At 43.7% G+C, this 20483-nt stretch overlaps 1 protein-coding gene and 1 pseudogene across 1 annotated transcript; both read right to left on the bottom strand.

Annotated features, from left to right (window-relative positions):
* Nucleotides 1–5971: 5971 nt before the first annotated feature.
* On the bottom strand, nucleotides 5972–13006 carry LOC144109892 (uncharacterized). Its single transcript, XM_077642656.1, has 4 exons — nucleotides 12727–13006; nucleotides 11257–11457; nucleotides 10255–10422; nucleotides 5972–6054 (listed from the first exon to the last, which is right to left on the bottom strand). The coding sequence occupies exons 1-4, from the start codon at nucleotides 13004–13006 to the stop codon at nucleotides 5972–5974; spliced, it is 732 nt and encodes a 243-aa protein (XP_077498782.1).
* A 7462-nt stretch (nucleotides 13007–20468) lies between these two features.
* Nucleotides 20469–20483, bottom strand: part of LOC144111627 (large subunit ribosomal RNA) — a 2890-nt pseudogene continuing 2875 nt past the window's right edge.

Genomic DNA, 20483 nt, shown 5'->3' with positions numbered 1-20483 from the left:
ATCAATGTTCAGGTAAGTTCTGCGACAAAAAAAATTATGTTCGGTGAACTGAGAAAAAATATTGTTCAGTATTCGGCGGGAGGCACCATTTAATGCTTCGGAATGCCCTTCGCACTATAATCGGTTCCAAGGTATTGAAGTATTGAGCTAATGACTGCATGTCAGCCACCCTTCGATACCATACTTGGAGAATCCAGCATTTCAGTTGCCCTGGCGCAAACAGGGGTCGAGGCTGCCTTACTACCGTAATTGTATTTTTAATTTTCTCTTCTCCTTGCGTTATATTAGTATTGATAACATAAATTCGTAATTTCACCATCGTTACGTTGTTGCTGCTGATAATCACAACAATAACAGCATAACAAAAGAATATGTTGCTACTAACAAACAGTTCTGTGAAAAATGTTTAAATCGGCGATTTTTCCTGGATTTGCAGCTGAGTACAGGCCGTAGGAATATTGTGTTGTATGCAAACTTAATTCTTATTTTTGAGTAGAGTAAGCTTTGACAATAATTACCTGGTCCTATTTCATCACAAATAAGCCTTCGTTTTAACTGTTTTCAATGCAGAGGTAACCTATTACAGTAGTGAGTTGTTTTGCATATGTAGCACATGCCTTCAGTAATGACAGTCATGAAAATAACATAACAGTACGAGACAAGTGTGCATTGTTGCTGCAACTTTTTTATGCAGTGTCCACGAATATAAATTGCTCAAAACAAGCAGTGTTGATGTTATATGCAAGTGGTTTACACAAGCACACATTTTTATTCAGCTGCCCTACACTATTTCCTTCCATATTCCAGAATAACATTCTCGCCGCAGTGCAGGTCAAGTCGATCTTACTCGTGCTAATTTATTTATTTTGCAGGCAATCAGAGGTCCCAAACTTCAGTTTCTGGACCTCGTTGCCAGCTGGCCCGGTTCGGCTCATGACAGCCGCATTTTTGATAACAGTCGGGCCAGGGTGCAGTACGAACAGGGGGACATTCCCGGCATCCTTCTTGGTGACATGGGCTATGCATGCAGGCCATACCTGATGACTCCTTTGAGAGATGATGTTCTACCAGGAAGTCCAGAGTGCAAGTAAGTTCAAGCTGTAGTTTTAACAAAGGTAAAGGCAGCTCTCAATAAAGAAAACGTTTATTTTCTACAGGTATAACAAGTCACAAATAAGAACGCGATGCAGCATCGAGCGAACCTTCGGGGTGTGGAAGAGAAGGTTTCCATGCCTCGACATGACACTACAAATCAAGACGGCCACGGTGCCTATCGTGATTACGGCATGTGCGGCGCTGCACAACTTGGGCCGGAAGCTCAAGGACCCCGTCCCACCTGCTCTACTGTACGATGCCACTCGTGATTGTACTGCGCCTGTTCCTGTCTCTAGAGCAGCCCAGCCGCCAGCCACAGTGCCGCTAGTGGATTCGGCAAGTGGTTTTAGAACTAGAGACAGGATCATTGCCCAGTACTTTCACTGAGGGGCATCATCATGCTGGACATACAACTTGCAAAGTAATGTGTGAAGGACAACTATCTTTTTCCTTGCCTTGTTTCTACATAAAAATCTACATCCTAGCCTTCCCTTCAAGAGTTCACTATTACCCATGAAATATTGTTTCTTGTTGCATTGCACATGTTTCAAATATTTCTTAAAATTGGTATAAAAATTTTAAATTGTGGTGTTTAATTCCCTGATATGACATGAGTTATAAAAGAGGCTCTAATGGAAGGCTTGGGAATAATTTAGAACAACTGGAGTCGTTTAACATGCGCCGACATGGAATAGCACGACATACGCATTGTGCACTTCTCTGGTTCTTGCATTTTCGCCCTTATTACCTGCGAAAAAAGTGTTTCTCTTGCACCTGTGTATTTCTGCTTTCACAATATTAGTAGTGTTGTACTGAGACTGTACTGTATCATTTTCTGTATCATAATGTATCATATTGTACTGTATCATATTTCACTGTTTTTTTCATGCGCTGTTGCACTACACCAGTTTTTATTTCCTTATTTGTTGTTGTGTCCACCAGGTAGTTACGCGCAGTGACCGAATGCTCAGCGAGTGCTACCTTGGCCGACTAACAGCTGGGCGCCCCCTGCAGCTGTAGTGAACATTGTGCTGTGCGCGTTTTTATTGCTTCACCATGAACTAATCACGTGCGCAACCTGTACATATTTATTATTGTGTAAAAAGTTTTTGTGAACATTACCTCTCCCCCCCTATCCTCTCTTCCTGTCCCCTCACCTCTTTCATTTCATTTCTCCATTCTGCCTGCTATCGTTCATTTCTGCTGGCCCAACTCAGGTGCTTCAGTATTGATGGTAGGCTAGCAAAAATATTTTCCTTTCTTTTTTTATTATTATTTTAATGAACCACTTAATTACTTACTTGCTTGTTGTACATTTGTAAATGATCCACCGAGCGTCCGGTTCAAGCCTTCAGACTTTTACAGCCTCGGCGGCATATGATTACGTATGCACCATAATTCTTTCTGCTTCTAATAAATGCTAATTTCATCCAAATTGCTTAGCGAAACCCTCTAAGGACATATAGATTTCAAGCAAGGCAGGAATCGCTGATTAGCATGCACCTACACCCTGCCACACAGCTACAAAAAATTATGGTCAGTGACTACATTCCTTCCCTTCGATTGCAATACCTGACCACAGAAAGCTTTGTTGAACTCTTGAGTATGTAAATTGTTGAACAAAGCACGGATAAGTTATGACGAAGATATGGCGAATCATGCAACTCACTGTGCATACAGCTGCCTCCAAGAAACCTTCAAGTTTCAATGTCACTTGGAAGAACGGGCAGTTGGAGCCTAGATTTTGTTGTTTAAAAACGCCTGTGCCAGCACTTAGAAAAACCTACTCACTGTGCACATCCATGAGTGGTGCCGGAAAATTAGGAGGTTAGACACAAGCGGTTTTTGCAAGCCACTAGCTCAAGCCCCTAATTTCAAGTGACCTCCCGGACATACAGCTTCTATGTTATAGATATGAGAAAATGCCAGTGCAAAGCTTTGTATCACACAAAATTGCATTCGTTGCGGCCAAAGGTACCAAAGTGTGAAAAGGACATTGTTCTATCTTTCTAACAGCCAACTGAAACATAAATTCATCCCGGTACAAGGACCAAGCCTATGACTACTGCCCGTTGGGGCAGTTGCTCTAGAAACCAAGCTAATCAGGATGGCTAGCAGATGCCAGTGCAAGACTGAACTGGTCAACTTGGAAATAAGAATGGGGAAATGACGCGGTTGTCCTCGGTGAAGGCTGGCAATATGGGTCCAGTAATGTTGGCAATGGTAATCAATGAACCTCTCAAGTGGCATATCAGTGAAGAAACAGCCCAGCAATGGTCTGTTTTCACTGATTCAAAAGCAGCCCTCCAAGCGCTACAATCTGCTCGTCATGGGTTCCATGAACAACTTGTTGCCGAAATCCGAGAGCTCCACCACACAGCCACCAACAAAGGGCACGATATTGTTTTCCATTGGCTGCAAGGACACAGCGGCATCACAGGCAACCACCATGCGGACGAGACCGCGCGAACAGCTCACCACGAGGGTGATTGTGTGTCCATCCCCATCACGAGACCCGACGCAGCACTGTTGCGGGACATCACGCTTGCCGCGTGGAATTCAGGCTAATTCTCGCATTTGCCTTTAAAAACCTTGGACCCAGATCTAAAGCTTTGGCTTCCATCTGGCCTACCGCGATGTGAAGCAACTTTGTTGCGTCGCCTGTGTCTTGGTGTAGCTTTCACCAAGCACTACTCCTTCTTAATAGGTACGTGTGACAGCCCTGCTGTGCCATCTGCGGGTGTGATGAGACTATAGCCCACATTCTTTGTGAATGCCCTGCCTACAGCGCCGAAAGACAGTCTCGCTGCCGTGCACTGGAGAATCTAGACCTGCACCCACTGACGGGTGCAGGTCTAGATTCTCCTCACTACTTTCCCCCCGTGCAGGGTAGCAAACCGATTATTCACTGGTTAACCTCCCTGCCTTTCCTCCTAATCCTCCTGAGAAAACCATCCCACCCATTTCTCTCATGTGTAGTTTGAGAGTTTATAGGTTCTCTTAAAATTTGTTCAGCATATGCCATGGTTTGGTGAACAGTGTTTTCCACAACTCAGGGAAGTTTTGTAAATTGCACTGTTACAAAATGAAGAAAAAACCCTCAGTGCACTTGGTGCTGCATTTTATTTGCTTATTTATGCAATACCCACAGTGGCCAACACTGGGGCAGGAAAATCACACACAAGCAAAAAACTTGACAGTGTTCGCCAGCAAAAGTGCCCATAAAGTGAGTTGGCCGTAATAATGAATTGTGAAGAAAAAGAAGCAAATATTCTTTAAATAAAGCTTTATGGCTGCAGCCTGCTATAGTGGCACATGGAAATTGGGAAACACGGGAGCGTTATTGTAATCGCGAGGAGCTTCAAAACTATCAATATCAATATACAAGGGGTACAACATCTGGTAGAGGCACTTGGGATTTGGTTGTAATCGCTGTCCATAATAACAAGACAAAAATACATATGTCCCAATAGGCTATATGCATTTTCACCCTGCCCATTGTCTCGACATAGACATTGGATTTGAATGAGGCATAAATACAATCCGAAAGTTTGGTCCCAGAAAACCTGCCCCTTTCAATAGGGGTAAAATTAACATGGCATGACTGTACATTAGATTCAGCAGATGATCATACATGGTACAAAGCTGTAAAGAAACCTATGCGCTATGCAAAAGACATAATGAGAAAAAAAAGATTGCTGGAAAACGACTGTACCAAACAAAGGAAGAAAAGTAGATTTCAAAACAGCATTCACTTACATATGCAGGAAACCTGGGAATTAGCAAAAAATAGCACTACGTACACTTCAAAACATCAAACAGGAAATGTAGCAGAGGCGCTTTTTAAACCAGCTTTTAGTCTACTGCCGTGGTTCCGGGAAAGAAGTGGCTGGACCACAAGAATCTCTAAAAAGTGCAGTCAACCAACCCCGTAGAAAGTGCCAAGTCGGCCTCAAAGTGGCAGTTACGTCCTCATGAAATAACTCACGGCAGGAGTGCCGCGCTCTTTTCCTCTACTGATTAATAAGAACGACAAAACATTTGGTTCAAACAGAACACATTACGAAAACCATACTGCACAACCAGGTGTCAATGCGTCAACGACCGTATGAGGCAGCACCGCACTTCGCTGCAGCCAGGCAACACAGCAAATCTTCCAAGACATTGCAACCACTGCAAAGACTGCACCCCTCTGTTCCATAATGTCAACATCATCGGCCGCGGCAAAACACAGATAGAACGAGAAATCTTAGAAGCTTTTAAAATCAAGCAGTTAGGAACTGAATGCGTCAGCGACAGCTCTGTCAGGTTCACGGCAAAAGAATACACTTTCATGAATGGGGCATAGGTTGCCACATGTTTCTTCGCTCGCTTAATCAGTTTGTGTTTGCTGTTTTGATAGCGTTTGTGGTGCTCACGCGCATGTGCGCCCTGTTCTGATGTTGGCGAAGTAAAGAATTTTCAGTTGTGTTTCCAGCGTTGTCCTGTGTACTTCCCCTCCTTGTGATTGCGTCCTTTTCGCTGGTTTTCCTCATACCATGCACCAACTGGCCCAACAAGCTACGCTTCTTCAACGCCCGACAAGGGTGTTCGCCGGTTAAATTTCGCGGTTTTTCTCACCACGAATCGTGCGCATTTTTGTGTACATAATGCACCATCTCTTGAGGGTGAAGTAAGCTTTGCTTCTTGAAGTTTACTTTTTTTTGCACTAGGGCGCAGCACAATGTTCTCAATACTAGAGCCGCCAGAGCGTTCTCACTTGAGCACGGAACGCACGTTGGCGCGGTTCATTGACAAGCATGGCAACGTTTTCACCGCGTGCGTTTTTCGGTGGTGCATTTAGCGAAAGCGAAGACGACTTCAGTGAGGAAGAGAATTACGTGCCTCCATCGGACAGTGATGACAGTTCTTCCACTGAAGCGAGTGACGATGACGACGGCGGCGGTGGAGACAGCACCTCTGTTGACACACAAAACAGTGCGCGACCACGTTCTGCGGACTGGAAGGTGTACGCGGATAATATGCCCGATTTCACACAATTTCCCTTCACTGTCACGAACCCAGGATCACAAGTAAGCACTTGTAATCTCAACTCTGAGCTGGAATATTTTCAGCTGTTTTTTACAGACGACCTGATGGACAATATTGTGCGCGAAACAAACCGCTATGCGCGTGAAAATATTTCGAGTGCCGGTGAGCTTCCAAAGGACTCAATTTGGAAGGACTGGGAAGAAGTGACCTTGACAGAATTCAAGGCTTTTCTTGGTGTAATCGTAAACATGGCCTTGAATCCAAAACCAGAACTGAAGGAGTATTTTAGCCAAGATATTGTCAACAAGATGCCTTTCTTCCCGCACGTTTTCTGCCGGAAAAGATTTCTGCAAATGTTTTGGATGTTGCACGTTGCCCCGTGCCATGATGCCTCTTCAGGTCGGCCGGCAACACGTGGAAGGAAGATCAGGGACGTCGTGCATTACATCGATGCGAAATGCAGAGAGCATTTCAGAGCCGGCCCCAAAATTTGCATCGATGAGAGCACTGTTGGCTTCCAGGGCCGTGTCTCGTTCAAATGCTACAATCCGCAGAAGCCAACCAAATGGGGCATGCGTGTTTACGCACTTGCTGACTGCCAAACGGGGTACATTTCGGCAGTCGAGCCCTACTACGGCAGCACAACAACTGACAGTCTCGGCCGTCCCGAGCTGCCCTTCAACTGCAGGATTGTTCTTCACTTGCTCCAGAAAGTGCAGCAAGCTACGCCGGGGAGTGGCTACCACCTCTACACAGACAGATTTTACACTTCTCCAATGCTTGCCGAGGAGTTACTTCTACAGAGAGTACGATCGACTGGTACCGTGATGCCAAATCGCAAGCAAATGCCACAGCAGGTCCAGAAAAAACTGAAAAAGGGCGAAGTGGCAGCTTTCAGAAAAGGACGCTCCTACATGGTGCTTTAGTGGCGAGACAAGCGTCAAGTGACGATGCTCTGTTCTGCCCACAATGTATCTCTCAAAGAAATGACAAGGACACAAGCAGGTGGAAAGAAAGTGACGTTGAAGAAACCAGTGGTCATATGTGACTACACAGAACACATGGGTGCAGTTGACCGTGCGGACAATTACTGCGCCAGCTATGCATTTTGTCGAAAGACAATGAAATGGTGGCGAAAGCTTTTTTTTGGCTTTTGGAAGTTTCCACCGTAAATAGCTCTATTTTGAGGCGCACACAGCTGCAGAATCGTAGTGAGAAAGAATAGCGACACCTGCAGTACCGCCGCAACCTCATCCAACAGCTGGTGGGTGACGTGAGGGCTAGAGCCAAAAAGCGCGGCCCGTCTGCGCGGAAGGAGTGCGAGGAAAGGCTAGATGGGAAGAGCCATTTCATATACAAGCTGCCAGGCCGAAGCAGCAGGGACTGTGCAGTTTGTAGCGATAGAAAAACAAGCGGAGGCCGGAGGGAAACTGTGTGTTTTTCTGTAAAACCTGCAGTAACAACCCTGGCCTGCACCCAGGAGAATGTTTCGAGCGCTATCACACGCTTCCGAAATATCGGTAGAGAAGTTGCCAGCAAAATGCAATAGAAAAAATAAATATCCTTTGAGTTTTTCTTCCACAGTTTGTGTTTTTCTTCGCGGCGCCACAAACTGGCAAAATAGTTTCGGACCAGGACAGCCGGAAAGTGGGTAAAAGATTCGGAAAGTGGGTAAAAGTTTCGGAGTGAGTTGGCCGTAATAATGAATTGTGAAGAAAAAGAAGCAAATATTCTTTAAATAAAGCTTTATGGCTGCAGCCTGCTATAGTGGCACGTGGAAATGGGGAAACACGGGAGCGTTATTGTAATCGCGAGGAGCTTTAAAACAATCAATATCAATATACAAGGGGTACAACATCTGGTAGAGGCACTTGGGATTTGGTTGTCATCGCTGTCCATAATAACAAGACAAAAATACATATGTCCCAATAGGCTATATGCATTTTCACCCTGCCCATTGTCTCGACATAGACATTGGATTTAAATGAGGGATAAATACAATCCAAAAGTTTGGTCCCAGAAAAACTGCCCCTTTCAATAGGGGTAAAATTAACATGGCATGACTGTACATTAGATTCAACAGATGATCATACATGGTACAAAGCTGTTAAGAAACCTATGCGCTATGCAAAAGAAATAATGAGAAAAAAAACATTGCTGGAAAACGACTGTACCAAACAAAGGAAGAAAAGTAGATTTCAAAACAGCATTCACTTACATATGCAGGAAACCTGGGAATTAGCAAAAAATAGCACTACGTACGCTTCAAAACATCAAACAGAAAATGTAGCAGAGGCGCTTTTTAAACCAGCTTTTAGTCTACTGCCGTGGTTCCGGGAAAGAAGTGGCTGGACCACAAGAATGTCTAAAAAGTTTAGTCAATCAACCCCGTAGAAAGTGCCAAGTCGGCCTCAAAGTGGCAGTTACGTCCTCATGAAATAACTCATGGCAGGAGGTCCGCGCTCTTTTTCTCTACTGATTAATAAGAACGACAAAACATTTGGTTCAAACAGAACACATTACTAAAACCATACTGCGCAACCATGTGGCAGCTAAAAACAGAATCTGCATGCTTTTACCCTGCATAAAACCATACTACAAACTGGATATAGCAACTGGCTATCTTTAAGGGGGTTTAATGTCCCAAACTGAGTCGGGTTACGAGGAACGCTGTAGTGAATGGCTCCGTAAATATAAACTCCTTGGGGTTCGTTAACGTGCACTGACATCACACGGTACACAAACCTCTAGAATTTCGCCTCCACCAAAATTCAACCGCAGCAGCTGGGATCGAACCTACGGCTTTTGCGTCAGCAGCCGAGCGCCATAACCACTGAGGCAATGCGGCAGCTTGACTATCCTAAACACTACAGACATTCTGTAGTAAAAAGCAACTAAGAGAAGCTGGATGAGGTTGAAATTCAAGCAAGACTTAAAGGCGCTGTGAAACACCTTCCGAGGAGAGCACATCAACTCTCTCAATCACTGCATTTGCTTGTCATGAACATCCGAGCCAAATAATACACCTCTACACCTGCAGAGAACCCACAATCACGCGCCAAAGTTGGCCAGCACTTCCCGGAGACTTACATGCTCGCGCCCTTCTCCATCGCTCACAAATGCGTATATAAGATGAGAGATGGCTACTGGTTGCATTCTTTCAGACGTCGGGCAGCTACTATGGCCACGGCCAGTAAGCCGCGTAGCTCTGGTGGGTCAGGAAGCTTTGCACCATGGAGGTGGGGCCGGCAGAGGAGCGCCGACCTTCCAGCGTGCAAAGTGTGATGAGAGGAGAGAATTCAAATTTTGACTGCAGAGAGCTCAGCCGCTACAAAGCGCATTAAAAAAATTCTTGGTACACAATATTCGTGAACTGGCATGCTTTAACGTCCCAGGCATATTGTAACTTTACTAGAGCCCCTTTCAGAGCTCCTATAAGAGGTTACAAATTTTTCACCTGCTGCGATGGCTCAGGGGCTATGGTACTAGCCTCTTGGCTGTGGCAGCTGCATTCGTTAGGGGGCAAATTGCAGACTCCTGTGTTCTATGCGATGTCAGTGCACATTAAAGAACACCGTCTGGCATTATATTGACTTCATCTGGCTCCTTATTTGTATACCCCCCCACTTCATCCCATCTCTCAGGCGACTTGGCCATAGTTGCAGTGCTTTCATTTTTCAGATTATGTCCCCCTGCCCCACCTCCAACATCACCCTCCTCACAGTTCCCCCTTTACTGCTTTTATCTGCAGCTCCAAAAGGATCTTTTTCGACCGTTTCAAGTCATTCTTAAGCTTAAGATTTTCCATCTCGAGCTGATGGACTGCCGCTCGCTTTGCGAGCTTGTCGCGGTGGTCTGCTCGTAAGAGTCTCATCCGCAGCCGGTGCTCTTTACACTTTTGTGCCCTCTCGGTAGAAATATCGTTAAGGCGAGCTGCTAGCTCTTGCTCGACCAGCGACTGCCTATGCATGCCCGCAGTGCGGCTGGTACCTGCTGCGCTTTCTGCAGAGGCAGCAGGAAGCACTGATGGTGAGGGTGCTGCGGCTGCCGGTGTTGCCGGAACAAAAAAACCGCTTGGCGCAGGTGGCACAGCAGGCGACTGCCTCTGTGAGCTCATGCGGCTGGTACCTGCTGCCCTTGCTGTAGAGGCAGCAGTAAGCACCGAGGGTGCTGGGGTTGCCGTTGCGGCTGATGTTAAGGAGGCTGCCATGGCCACTGGCTCCTCTTCCTTTTGCTCATCTTGCTGCGGGCTACCCTCTTCATAGTGCCAGGACCACAGCGGGTCCTCTGCATCACCTAATGCGGAGGAAGTGCTTGCTATTAGACCTTGAAATGAGGGCAAATCCAATGCAATGTCGCTTTAGATCAAGAAACACTTCAATCTTTGCTAGTACTGTAGGCTACCTTAGCCTTTGAATGGTTTACAATGAAGTGGGTACTTTAAACGCATTCTGCGCTATTTTGTACGCTTGTATTCGTTGCTTTCAATGTCCTTCAGGTGACATTTTACCATTTTTGGTCGTGCAGTAACTCAATCAATGCTTCCGTTAGAGTTCGTTTATGTAACAAAACAGGAGGCATAAAACATGCACTTAGCCTGCTTCGAGAGGGAAACATTTCCGGAATACATTCGTCACATACACTGCCAATCATGCTCCTTGGATGACCACCTTGGAAAATATGTTCGGCCAGTGCATTCGCACCTCTTATCTGTAGCTTTGATAACACTGGTCACACAGGCCAATATTTTTATGACAGGTCAAGACAACACAGATGCCACAGAAAATTGGACATGGCTACACCTGTTATGCACACTTTTAATGACAGAAGAGCTCATATGCTCAGAAAAAAAACCAAATAATAAGCACAGAAGCAGCCTACAACAGCAAAAATGGTCAGACACAAGCGCCAGGCAGGGATGCTGCAATTCATTTTGCTGGAGTGTTTCATCTAATCCTCTAGGCATAAAAACAGAAAAGCAGTACATACACAGAACATGTATTCCAAGAAAAATAACCTCATATATATTTTTTGGAGCTTGCAGTACAATATATATATATATATATATATATATATATATATATATATATATATATATATATATATATATACATATAAAATAAGTCATACCACTGGCTCCTGGAATAGAACCATCTTGAGTGCGCGAAAGCAGGGCGGCCACCGATGGTGTGGGTTGGGACTCGCCGCCTGGGTCTGCTTGGTGGCGATCACTGTCGAAGGGGTTCGCCAAGCGAACCCCCATGTGGGATGCGACACTGCCAACTCTTTGCAGGTCTTCAGTGAGCTGGCTGGGGGCCGCTGAGCCGCCGCCTAGGTATTCACAGAAAGCGCTGTTACAACCACTGGAAAAATCCCTCGATGAATATTCACAAACACTAAGCACATTCGACATGAACGCCAAAGTATCTTTCAGAATTTAAGCGCTACGAAGCAACGAAAACATGCATGTTTATTCGCGCAAGCAGGAGCCTTTTTCTCTGACAGAAGCACAATATTTGCATTTATTTAGTAATACTCTCCGGGTGAAACAACCTTAAACATGCTGACTCTAAACTGCGGGTGCGTGAAAGCTAGATACTAACTGTGGCGGTGAAAACGCACAGCAAGAAAATTGGCAGCACAAGTTCCAGCACCTCACAGTTCACAATTGGTAGCGAGGTGCTGGAAGTGGCAGAGGAACAGGTCACTTAGGGCAACTAGTGACAGCTGATCCGAATCATCAACGGAAATAATAGAAGAATAAGAATGGAATGGAGTGCATATGGCAGGTTTTCTTAGATCATGAATGTCAGTGTAGCACTGTTCCTCAAGAGAAAAGTGGAGGCTAACGAAAAGGGTTCAGCTTAAGTTAAGGACAACACAGCGAGCGACGGAAAGCAAAATGGTAGGTGTAACGTCAAAAGACCAGAAGCAGGCACAGTGGGCAACTTCTTTTCAATTTTAGGGCGTTATTAATGTAGAGCACAGTGGAGCTGGGCTCACTGGCTTCATAGACAGTCGTTAAAATGCTTAATTTAAGTAACCAAAATCCATCATGTCCCAACAGAAACTGTTAACTGAGCTTTGTTCATGACCATGACTACTAGCATTGAAATAGTATGGATAAACTTTTTTTTAATGCAGTCGATCACTCCTTATGTGCTGAGGTATATATATAGCTGAGGTCAAATTATGAAAAAGGAAATTCGATCAATACCAACGAACGGGAATCGAACCCGCGGCTGCGCGAACAGATCTTTAACGGCTGTTGGGCGAGACCACTACGCTACCGTCGGAGCGAACACACCTCTTGCTAAACTGCTCCACATTCTCGCGTCGTGAATTAGCGTCGTCTTCGACTTTTATTTGCTCCGTCCCGCGGCACTGCCTGCTCACCGTCGTCTTCTACGTAGCACAAATTCATGCTTTCGCTCAGATTCGAATGTCGTAAACATTCTCTGTATTTTTTTTTGAGGGGCGGAGGGGGAATCTAGTCATAAAATGCAGGCAGCAAGCAATCGGAACAGTTCTGTAGTCTGGGAGAGAACCTCTGAATTCGTCAGCAAAAAAGAATCAAAGATGAAAGAAAACAGGACTTACCGGTCTTAAATATCTCCCGGTTGTCGTCCGCTTTCGCCTTTCGCCACTTATTTTTCCAGTTCTCCCAGCATTTCTTCAGCTGGAGCCATGTCCGTGGGCTCACGTTGTGACTGGAGTTGAACTGGGTTTCTATAAGCTCCCACTCTTTCCTTTTCCGTGCAACTGACACTGCATCAGTTCTCTTGTTCTCTAGTACGGCCTTGTGCTTGTCGACGAGGTCGAGGAGCAGAGCTCGCTCTACTCTGGAGAAGTTAATTTTGCCCTTCTCCGTTTTCTCCATCACGCGCGCGTCGCAACACAGCACCAAAGAATAACGCAGTACAGAAAACAAAACACACTACAAATGGCTACACACTATCAATAAATATAAGACCAAAATATATACGATACAAGCAGTGAATTTACAATTAAAATGCGCGATAACAATATAAAGCAGAGACAAAGAGCTGGCGATGCTGGCGATGATGCAACCGATGGACGCGCGCGAGCGGAAAGACTACGACGTCGACAGGAGCAGTACCAAGATAGATGTATACTGGTAGCGAAGGCTCCATAGACGCCCATTGGTCCAAAAAATGGCGGCTCATAGGCACTCCAACGCCCCCTGGATTTTGGGGGGCAAACTACGCAAACGTGACGTAGAATGACGTCACGCATACGTATGCTTTTGGCGCGAATTATAAAGCGGTCTTTCTGTAGAAACCGCGTTTTCGAGCCCGTATCTCTCGAAGGTTGCTGCCTTTCAGCGCGCCCCAACCTTTGCCAGTCAAATGTGCTCGAGTTCCTGCTAGTTATGGTCTTGTTAATGTTCAATTGGGAATGCAATGAAAGTGACTGGTAAAGGAGGGGCAGCATAGAAAGGCAGCAACACTTCCAGACACTGGCGAAGCATGCATGATTCGTAGTGCAAATACTGGTGCTAGTACTTTTGAGAGCTTTTGAGTACAGCAAGGTATGATGCACAAAGCACTGGCTCAAGTGCACAGTTCGCAATAGAGTGTACGGCAAGTATGGTTTTCATAGTTTCATATTCATTGTTTATTGCAGCAACCAAACAAATACAGTCACAAAGCACACCCTGGCACACAAACAAAAAATACATGTCACAGGCAGCTATTGTTTAGGTTGGCTAATCATCTCAATAGTCACAGTGCAGATAGGAAAAAGCCCTGAAGTGCCACGAACGTTGTCAGTTAGGAAATTGAAAAGTATAGAAAACAATGCAACGACAGCTTCAATTGAAGCAAACATGACATAAGTACGCGCATCAACACAGACCATAGAGCACACTGGGATTATTCTTCACATTTAATTTCTTCAGCTGAAAGAATATAGCAGGTGCGTTTACATCTGCAAGGCAATGTTAAAGCCAGCTTTAGCACCCTCAAACGTGCTCAACGTAGGAGCAAATACCATACATTGAAAAAGACATGAAGCCAAGTACGCACGAACGGGTTACAGCTATGAAACACGAGCGAACAGCCCGGCGAAACCATATCGAAGCTATCGCGCATACCTAGAGCAGACGACACACCTGTGAAAGTCCAGCGGGAATCGGTGTAGCGTGAAACCAATGGTACTATCCACGCTGTCGCAGTGTACCGCCTTGGTGTACCACGGAGCATCGTTTCTTCACATGCCGCAAGCTCATCTTGAAATGAAGCGCTAAGCGCTTCAAAAGAAGAGCGCGAAGCGTGCAAAGACGGAAAAAGACTTCGCACTGGCCGCACGCCGAAGGAAACGACAAAACCGAGAAAACTGCCGCAGCGGTGCAGCGGGGTGCAAATCTTACCGAACGGTGACAAAGAAGCGACGTGCAAGGACGACGAAAACTTCGCAAAAGGAGCATTTTGAGACCGGCGAGCTAAATTTATACGCTTTACCAGGCACGCCATCGCAGACAGCTGGCGATAAGAAATCGCCACTGTGGCCGGGTTAGCCGGGTATCGAAACAAGGCCTGCAAAGACGCGCTGTAATGCACCGCACACTCATGAATAGGGGGCAGGTCAAGAGTGTTGAAAAAATACAAAATTTGCTGGTTTTAATAAAATGACTTACCTCTTTCATAAAACAAGGTGCTAATATATTTTTTCTTTTCTATTGGCAGATTACATTCCAATTTTGTAGTTTTATCATTTATTTATATGAGTGTTTTGCCCCCCCATCCTCTGGTTGTGCTGCAGTCGCGCTAAACCACTTTTCGGCCCAGCCTTCGCCACCACTATAAATCCGCCTTGCAAATGTGAGAGAATCAATAACTTCTGAACGAAACAAGATAAAATGTTGAAACCAACGCTAATGCCTGCCCCTTATTTTTCTGAATCTAATGGTATATTACACTCAACGTTTCTTTGCTGTAAAGCCAGAGAGAAACCAATTTTTGAGCAACCGACGGTTCGTTGCCTAGCAACAACATAAACAAAAACCACGTGCGCGGCCTTTTCCACTAATAACTCGGTCAAAAATATATCTAGCAAGATGCGAAGGACATCAAAAGAATCACCGTATCGCCAGGATTCCAAAAATATAAACTAAACAATGTGTAATTAGGGTATTTTTAAATTATCAGCAAATAAAAGCCAGTAGGTAGCCAGTTAGGGCTAAGTTCCTGACCACCGTTTACAGATAAAAAAAGCCGATAACTTTGGCAAAAATAGGTCGACACATACCAAATATATACCAAAATGATCGGAAGCTAAGCGCGAACTCAGAACGACTCAGTTCAGCGGGTTGCACACGATATTTTCCCCTAAAACTGTTATTTATGTTATCGGACCTCGACGGGCCTTTGTTTACACTTGGTCTGGAATCTAAAAATTGTTATAACTTTCAAAATATTTGGTCTAGACTCATCAAATTTGAGTATGAGGTACACGGTACGTTTGCGAAGGAGGAGTGCAAAATATTTTTGACTCACATGAGGGTCCTCCAGCCTAAAGATGGAAAAAACCCCGCACCCATCCGCCCGCTCACCCGATCGCCTCGCCGCCGTGGTAGGGACCCCAGTAGATACGGACAGAGTAGATTGAGGCCCTAGATTGGGACTCTCCCGCACCACTAATGTATCGCGGGTGATGAATATGCCAATCAAAAAAATTAAAATAAACGGTCTAGTACCAAAACATGTTTTTTTTTAATAATGAAAGAAGGAAAGAAGGAAGGGAAGAGTCGAGGGAGAAAAGAGGAAAAAGGAAGTAGATACCATCATAGCCCCACCCCCCCAGCCAAGGGAACGGGCCAGCCAGACCAGCGGCGTTTATTATTTCTTTTTTTTTAAACAATACTTGCTGCACTGCACTGATATACACTAAACTTGGGTGGCTTGTCTTGTCTTGTCTTCAAACTGCCTCCCTCTTCTTCACTGCTCTTGTCAGCCATGGTTTGCGCCACACGACACCTCACAACACTCCGTGTCTTAGTTAAGATTATACTAGACCCGTAGGCACCTCACCCACTGCACTGCACACTGCACACCACACTCCAGTTCTTTGTCACTCCGTGTCCTCTTCTGGCACTCACAAATTCACAACCACAAACATCACTTTCTTGTTCGTTGCTGCGCCGCACCGACGACTCCAGCTGCTTCAACCCAGTAATCCCTGTAATCCCTGATGTCGTTTGAACCCACTCCACTTGTTTATTGATGTGACGCATCACTAATTCTCTACTTTTTATTCAAATTTTATATTACTTTCAATACATTCGATTCGCTACACTTGCTCTGCCTACCGGTTCTTCAAAATTTTGGCCACCGATCTTCAGTACGTTTATTGCCTTTATAACCTAATGCGAGCCTCCCCCGTGAGTGCGCAGTAAGGGCGGGCAACTAGTGCCCACCTGGTCTGGTCTTGGGGGCCCCCACACACATCTCACCGTGAAAAGGCACGCCTTACAGTTGTCACTTTTCTCTGCTAAAAGTTTTTCCTTTATAATTTTAATTCATACGACTTTTCTAGTATTATTTGTGCCATGTTATTAAGTATGTCATAGCTCTCCGATTGTTTGATTATCTCTGGTTTCCTAATTGTTAAATTAGGTCCCAATATTTTTGTTAGTTGTTCTCTTTCTTTCTTTGTCACTGGACATTTTTCTAGATAATGATCAAAGTTTATGGCGTTTTCTCCACACATACATTTCAGTGAGTTTGAGATACTGAATCTGTAGAAATAAAAGGGAAATCTGCCGTGAGAAGAGATTGCTTGTGATGTATAATGATTGGTTGGGAAGTGTTAGGGTAAGGATTTTACACTTCTAATCCACTCAAATGTGCTACTGTTTTTTCCCTCCTGATGCCACATTTCGTTCCACTTATCATACATCGCGTTTATCAACTGCTTCTTGATATATTGTTTCGATATTGGAATTTTAATCTTTTCTCCTTTCATTGCAGCATCCTTAGCCAAAGCATCTGCTGTTTCATTTCCTCTATGTCCACTGTGCCCTTTGATATACGTTAAAGTGATATTCTGATTTTACAATTTACTGAGCTCTAGTTTAATCTCCTGAATTGCTGAGTTTCTACTGTTTGGATTTTTGATTGCCTTCTGTGCTGAAAGACTATCCGTGAGAATTTGGCTCATGCTTATGTTATCTTTCTTCACATATTCTATGGCCTTCTTTATTGCCACAACTTCCGCATCAAAATTGTTGGCGTACTGAGGAAGTTTGAATTGTTTTGCTTCCACTTGTGTCCCTTTCGCATCAAACACCAATAAGGCTGCACCTATTTTGTCCTCTATTTGTGACCCATCTGTTTATATTTTCTGATCAGCTTCTGAATTGATATCTTCAGTGTAATCATACGCTAGTTTCTCTGCAGGATGATACACCCATAGATCGAACTTATTTCCTATATCTTTGTCTGCAAAAATCGGATCGTTAATCTGGTATGTGTTTATTCCTTGCATTATGTCATATATTTCTTTTTCGAGTTGAATTTTTAATTGTACTGGGGGTAGGTTCGCTAATGCATTAAGTGTTACATTTGGTGTAGTTCTGTACGCCTTAGTTATAAGAATTAAAGGAATGCGCTGTATTGACTTCAGTTTCCGATTTATTGCCACCTTATTACTATACCAAACCGGGGCTCCATACACTATCATTCTTTCTATTCCTAACGTGTATAACTTCTTTAAGTGTTGTCCTTTCATTCCTTTGTTTGCTCTTGAAAATTTACCTAAATTGGCCGTTAAAAGTTGAACCTTCTCTTTCACATATTTTAAATGTGGCAAGAACGACATTATGTTATCAAATATTATTCCTAATAATTTTAGTTCATTTGTAATTTTTATTTTTCGTTATTTATTTTAATTATTTTAGGGTGGCTCCTATAGTTTTTCTTAATAAGCATAACCTTGGACTTTTCAGGGTTAAACTCTAGATTCACTTTCTTTCCCCATGCTGCTATAATATCAAGTTGCGTTCGCCAATTGTTCTGCTTGCTGGCGAGATTTAAACTTAATTGCCACTATTACGTCGTCTGCAAACGCCTGAATATGTGCCTCTCCTGGTAGTTTCAAATCAAAAATCCCTGAAATCATTATATTCCAATAGAGTGGGCTTAGTGGAGATCCTTGTGGAGAGCCTGTTGATAATTTTTTTGTGATACAGGTTCCTTGATCTTCATATATAATTTTCCTCTGAGTCAATATTGAATTTGTTATTCTCACTAAATTGGAGTAGCATTTAAGTTGCTGCAGTTTCTCTACAATCATTTTACGTTGTATTGAATTAAAAGCGTTTTTAATATCCAAAGATATTATTACAGTTCCTAGCTTATCTAATGATGGCTGTTCGATTCTTTTCTTTAACACTAATAATGCATTTGTTGTTGATGTATTATGTTGGAACCCATACTGGTGCTTTGGAAATAATTGTCTGCTGCTTAGGAAATAATATAATCGATCTTTTATTAATTTCTCTAGAATTTTCCCTAATATTGAGTTAATTGCTATTGGGCGAAATTTTTCTATTCCTGTTTTATCTTTGGCTCCTGCCTTGGGGATTAAAATTATTCGGGATTGTTTCCAATGACTGGGTACATAGCCCACTTTTAGGCAGGCATAAATTGTTTAAAAAAGAACCCTTTATGAGCCCCAAAAAGCTCTTGGATAAAAGTGGTTTTTAAATGATCTGGCCCTACGGCCACGTCTTTCCTCAAATTCCTCACGACATTTTCTATTTCTGCTTTTGTAAACAGCTTATCTGCAACTGATGTATTTTCGTTAGGTAATTCATATGGCTCTTCTTCATTACTTTTATTTTCATACAAAGAATCTAAAATATACTCCACTGTTTCTTCCACCGTCGTTGTATCACTTCCATTTTTTTAGTTACACTCTCCAGAATCTGTGCCCCCTCGCAATTTTATAGGGTAAGGTAAACGGATTTTATGATATTGTGCTACATACTTTTTCCCAACTTTTGTCCCGAGCTTCACTCAACATATTATTGTATATTGTGTGTTCTTTATAATACTGTGCTTTAAAAATTTGACTTAATTCTCCTTGAGCTTTCTGATAGCGTGTTCTCATAGCTCGTACTTTTTTTCGTTCTAATTCCAAATCCGTATTCCACCAGGAATTTAATTTGTGTTTACTCTCCTTCCATTTACTGCGAAATTTTGTCTTCCATTTCTTTATCTTCTGGTAGAGTTGCTCTGTTACTGTTTATATTTCGTCTGGTGTATTGAGGGAGTGAATCTCCTCAAACCATTGATCTTCCCTTAATTTCTTAATTATTTGCTGTTCTCCCTTTAAAGTTATACGGAATCTTGTAGGTTTTCCAACCTCACCTATTAAAGTTTGAATGTATCTATGATCACTGTCATTTGCATGTTTCAATACTTCCCACTGCTGCACACTTGAATTCAACACCTGATTAACCATGGTTAAATCTATCCAACCTTGTGCTCTTGAAGTTTTAAATGTGGGTGGAGAGTTTGAATCATTCATATTTATGAGGTTGTTTCTAATTGCCAATTCATATACCTCATCTCCCCTGTTATCAGACTCTTTGCTGCCCCACAAAACGTTTTTGGCATTAAAATCGCCCATGACCAAAATGTTCTCTCTCTGGAACTGCGCGATTGCCATTTCTAATTTTAGCAGCAATGCTGATACGTCTTCGTGCTCGACCGTCCGCCCTACCCAGGGTCTCGCCCACTCGAATGGCCAGGTGTGTTGAAATCACGATCGTTGATATTTTTCTTAATTTTGCGAGTTGGGAGCTGAGATTACTCTCAAAATGATCTATGCACCTTCAGGATTATGAAAATATATATTTTGATATGGTTCGAAGGGACAGCAATCGAGTTACGAGCGTTCGTTTCCCGTAGACGGGGGCAAAAGGCCTAGGCTGGCCGCCGCCTGTTTACAAAGTACGTTTCATCGTTTCTCTTCGAAATTTTGGTCTAGAGCCTTCACATATAGTGCAAAATGATCGGGAGACAAGCGCGACCACTCGAAAAGCAATTTTTGCCAGTTGTCTAGCCGCGAAAAATCCAAAAAAACGCTCTTTCGACCTCGTGCCTGAGCCACGCTTACCGGCCACGTGCTAGTTTTACAAAAAACCTTATATTTCGAGAAATATTGGTGCTAGCGAGCTCAAATTTTGAACAGAGGTGAACGAGATGCTCCCAAAGGAGGAATGCAAAAACTCTTTGACTCACAGGAAGCAGTTCTAGTTGAAAACAACAAAAAATGACGCAGCACAGTTAAGGGCACGTCCGATCGCCGTGGGGACGCCGATGATGATA

The sequence above is a fragment of the Amblyomma americanum genome, chromosome 11 (assembly GCF_052857255.1).
Source record: "Amblyomma americanum isolate KBUSLIRL-KWMA chromosome 11, ASM5285725v1, whole genome shotgun sequence".
Classification (NCBI taxonomy): domain Eukaryota; kingdom Metazoa; phylum Arthropoda; class Arachnida; order Ixodida; family Ixodidae; genus Amblyomma; species Amblyomma americanum.
This window is presented reverse-complemented; position numbering and strand designations above follow the sequence as displayed.

Bases quoted from the DNA above. Each gene is read 5' to 3' on its own strand.
- LOC144109892 (XM_077642656.1), bottom strand. From the start codon at position 13,006: ATGGAGAAAACGGAGAAGGGCAAAATTAACTTCTCCAGAGTAGAGCGA. The intron at 10,423-11,256 runs GTATGACTTATT...CCTCCGCATTAG, and splicing joins TTCTATTCCAGGAGCCAGTG to GTGATGCAGAGGACCCGCTG. The intron at 6,055-10,254 runs GTACCAGCCGCA...GTGTGTCAACAG, and splicing joins CTCTACAGCAAGGGCAGCAG to AGGTGCTGTCTCCACCGCCG.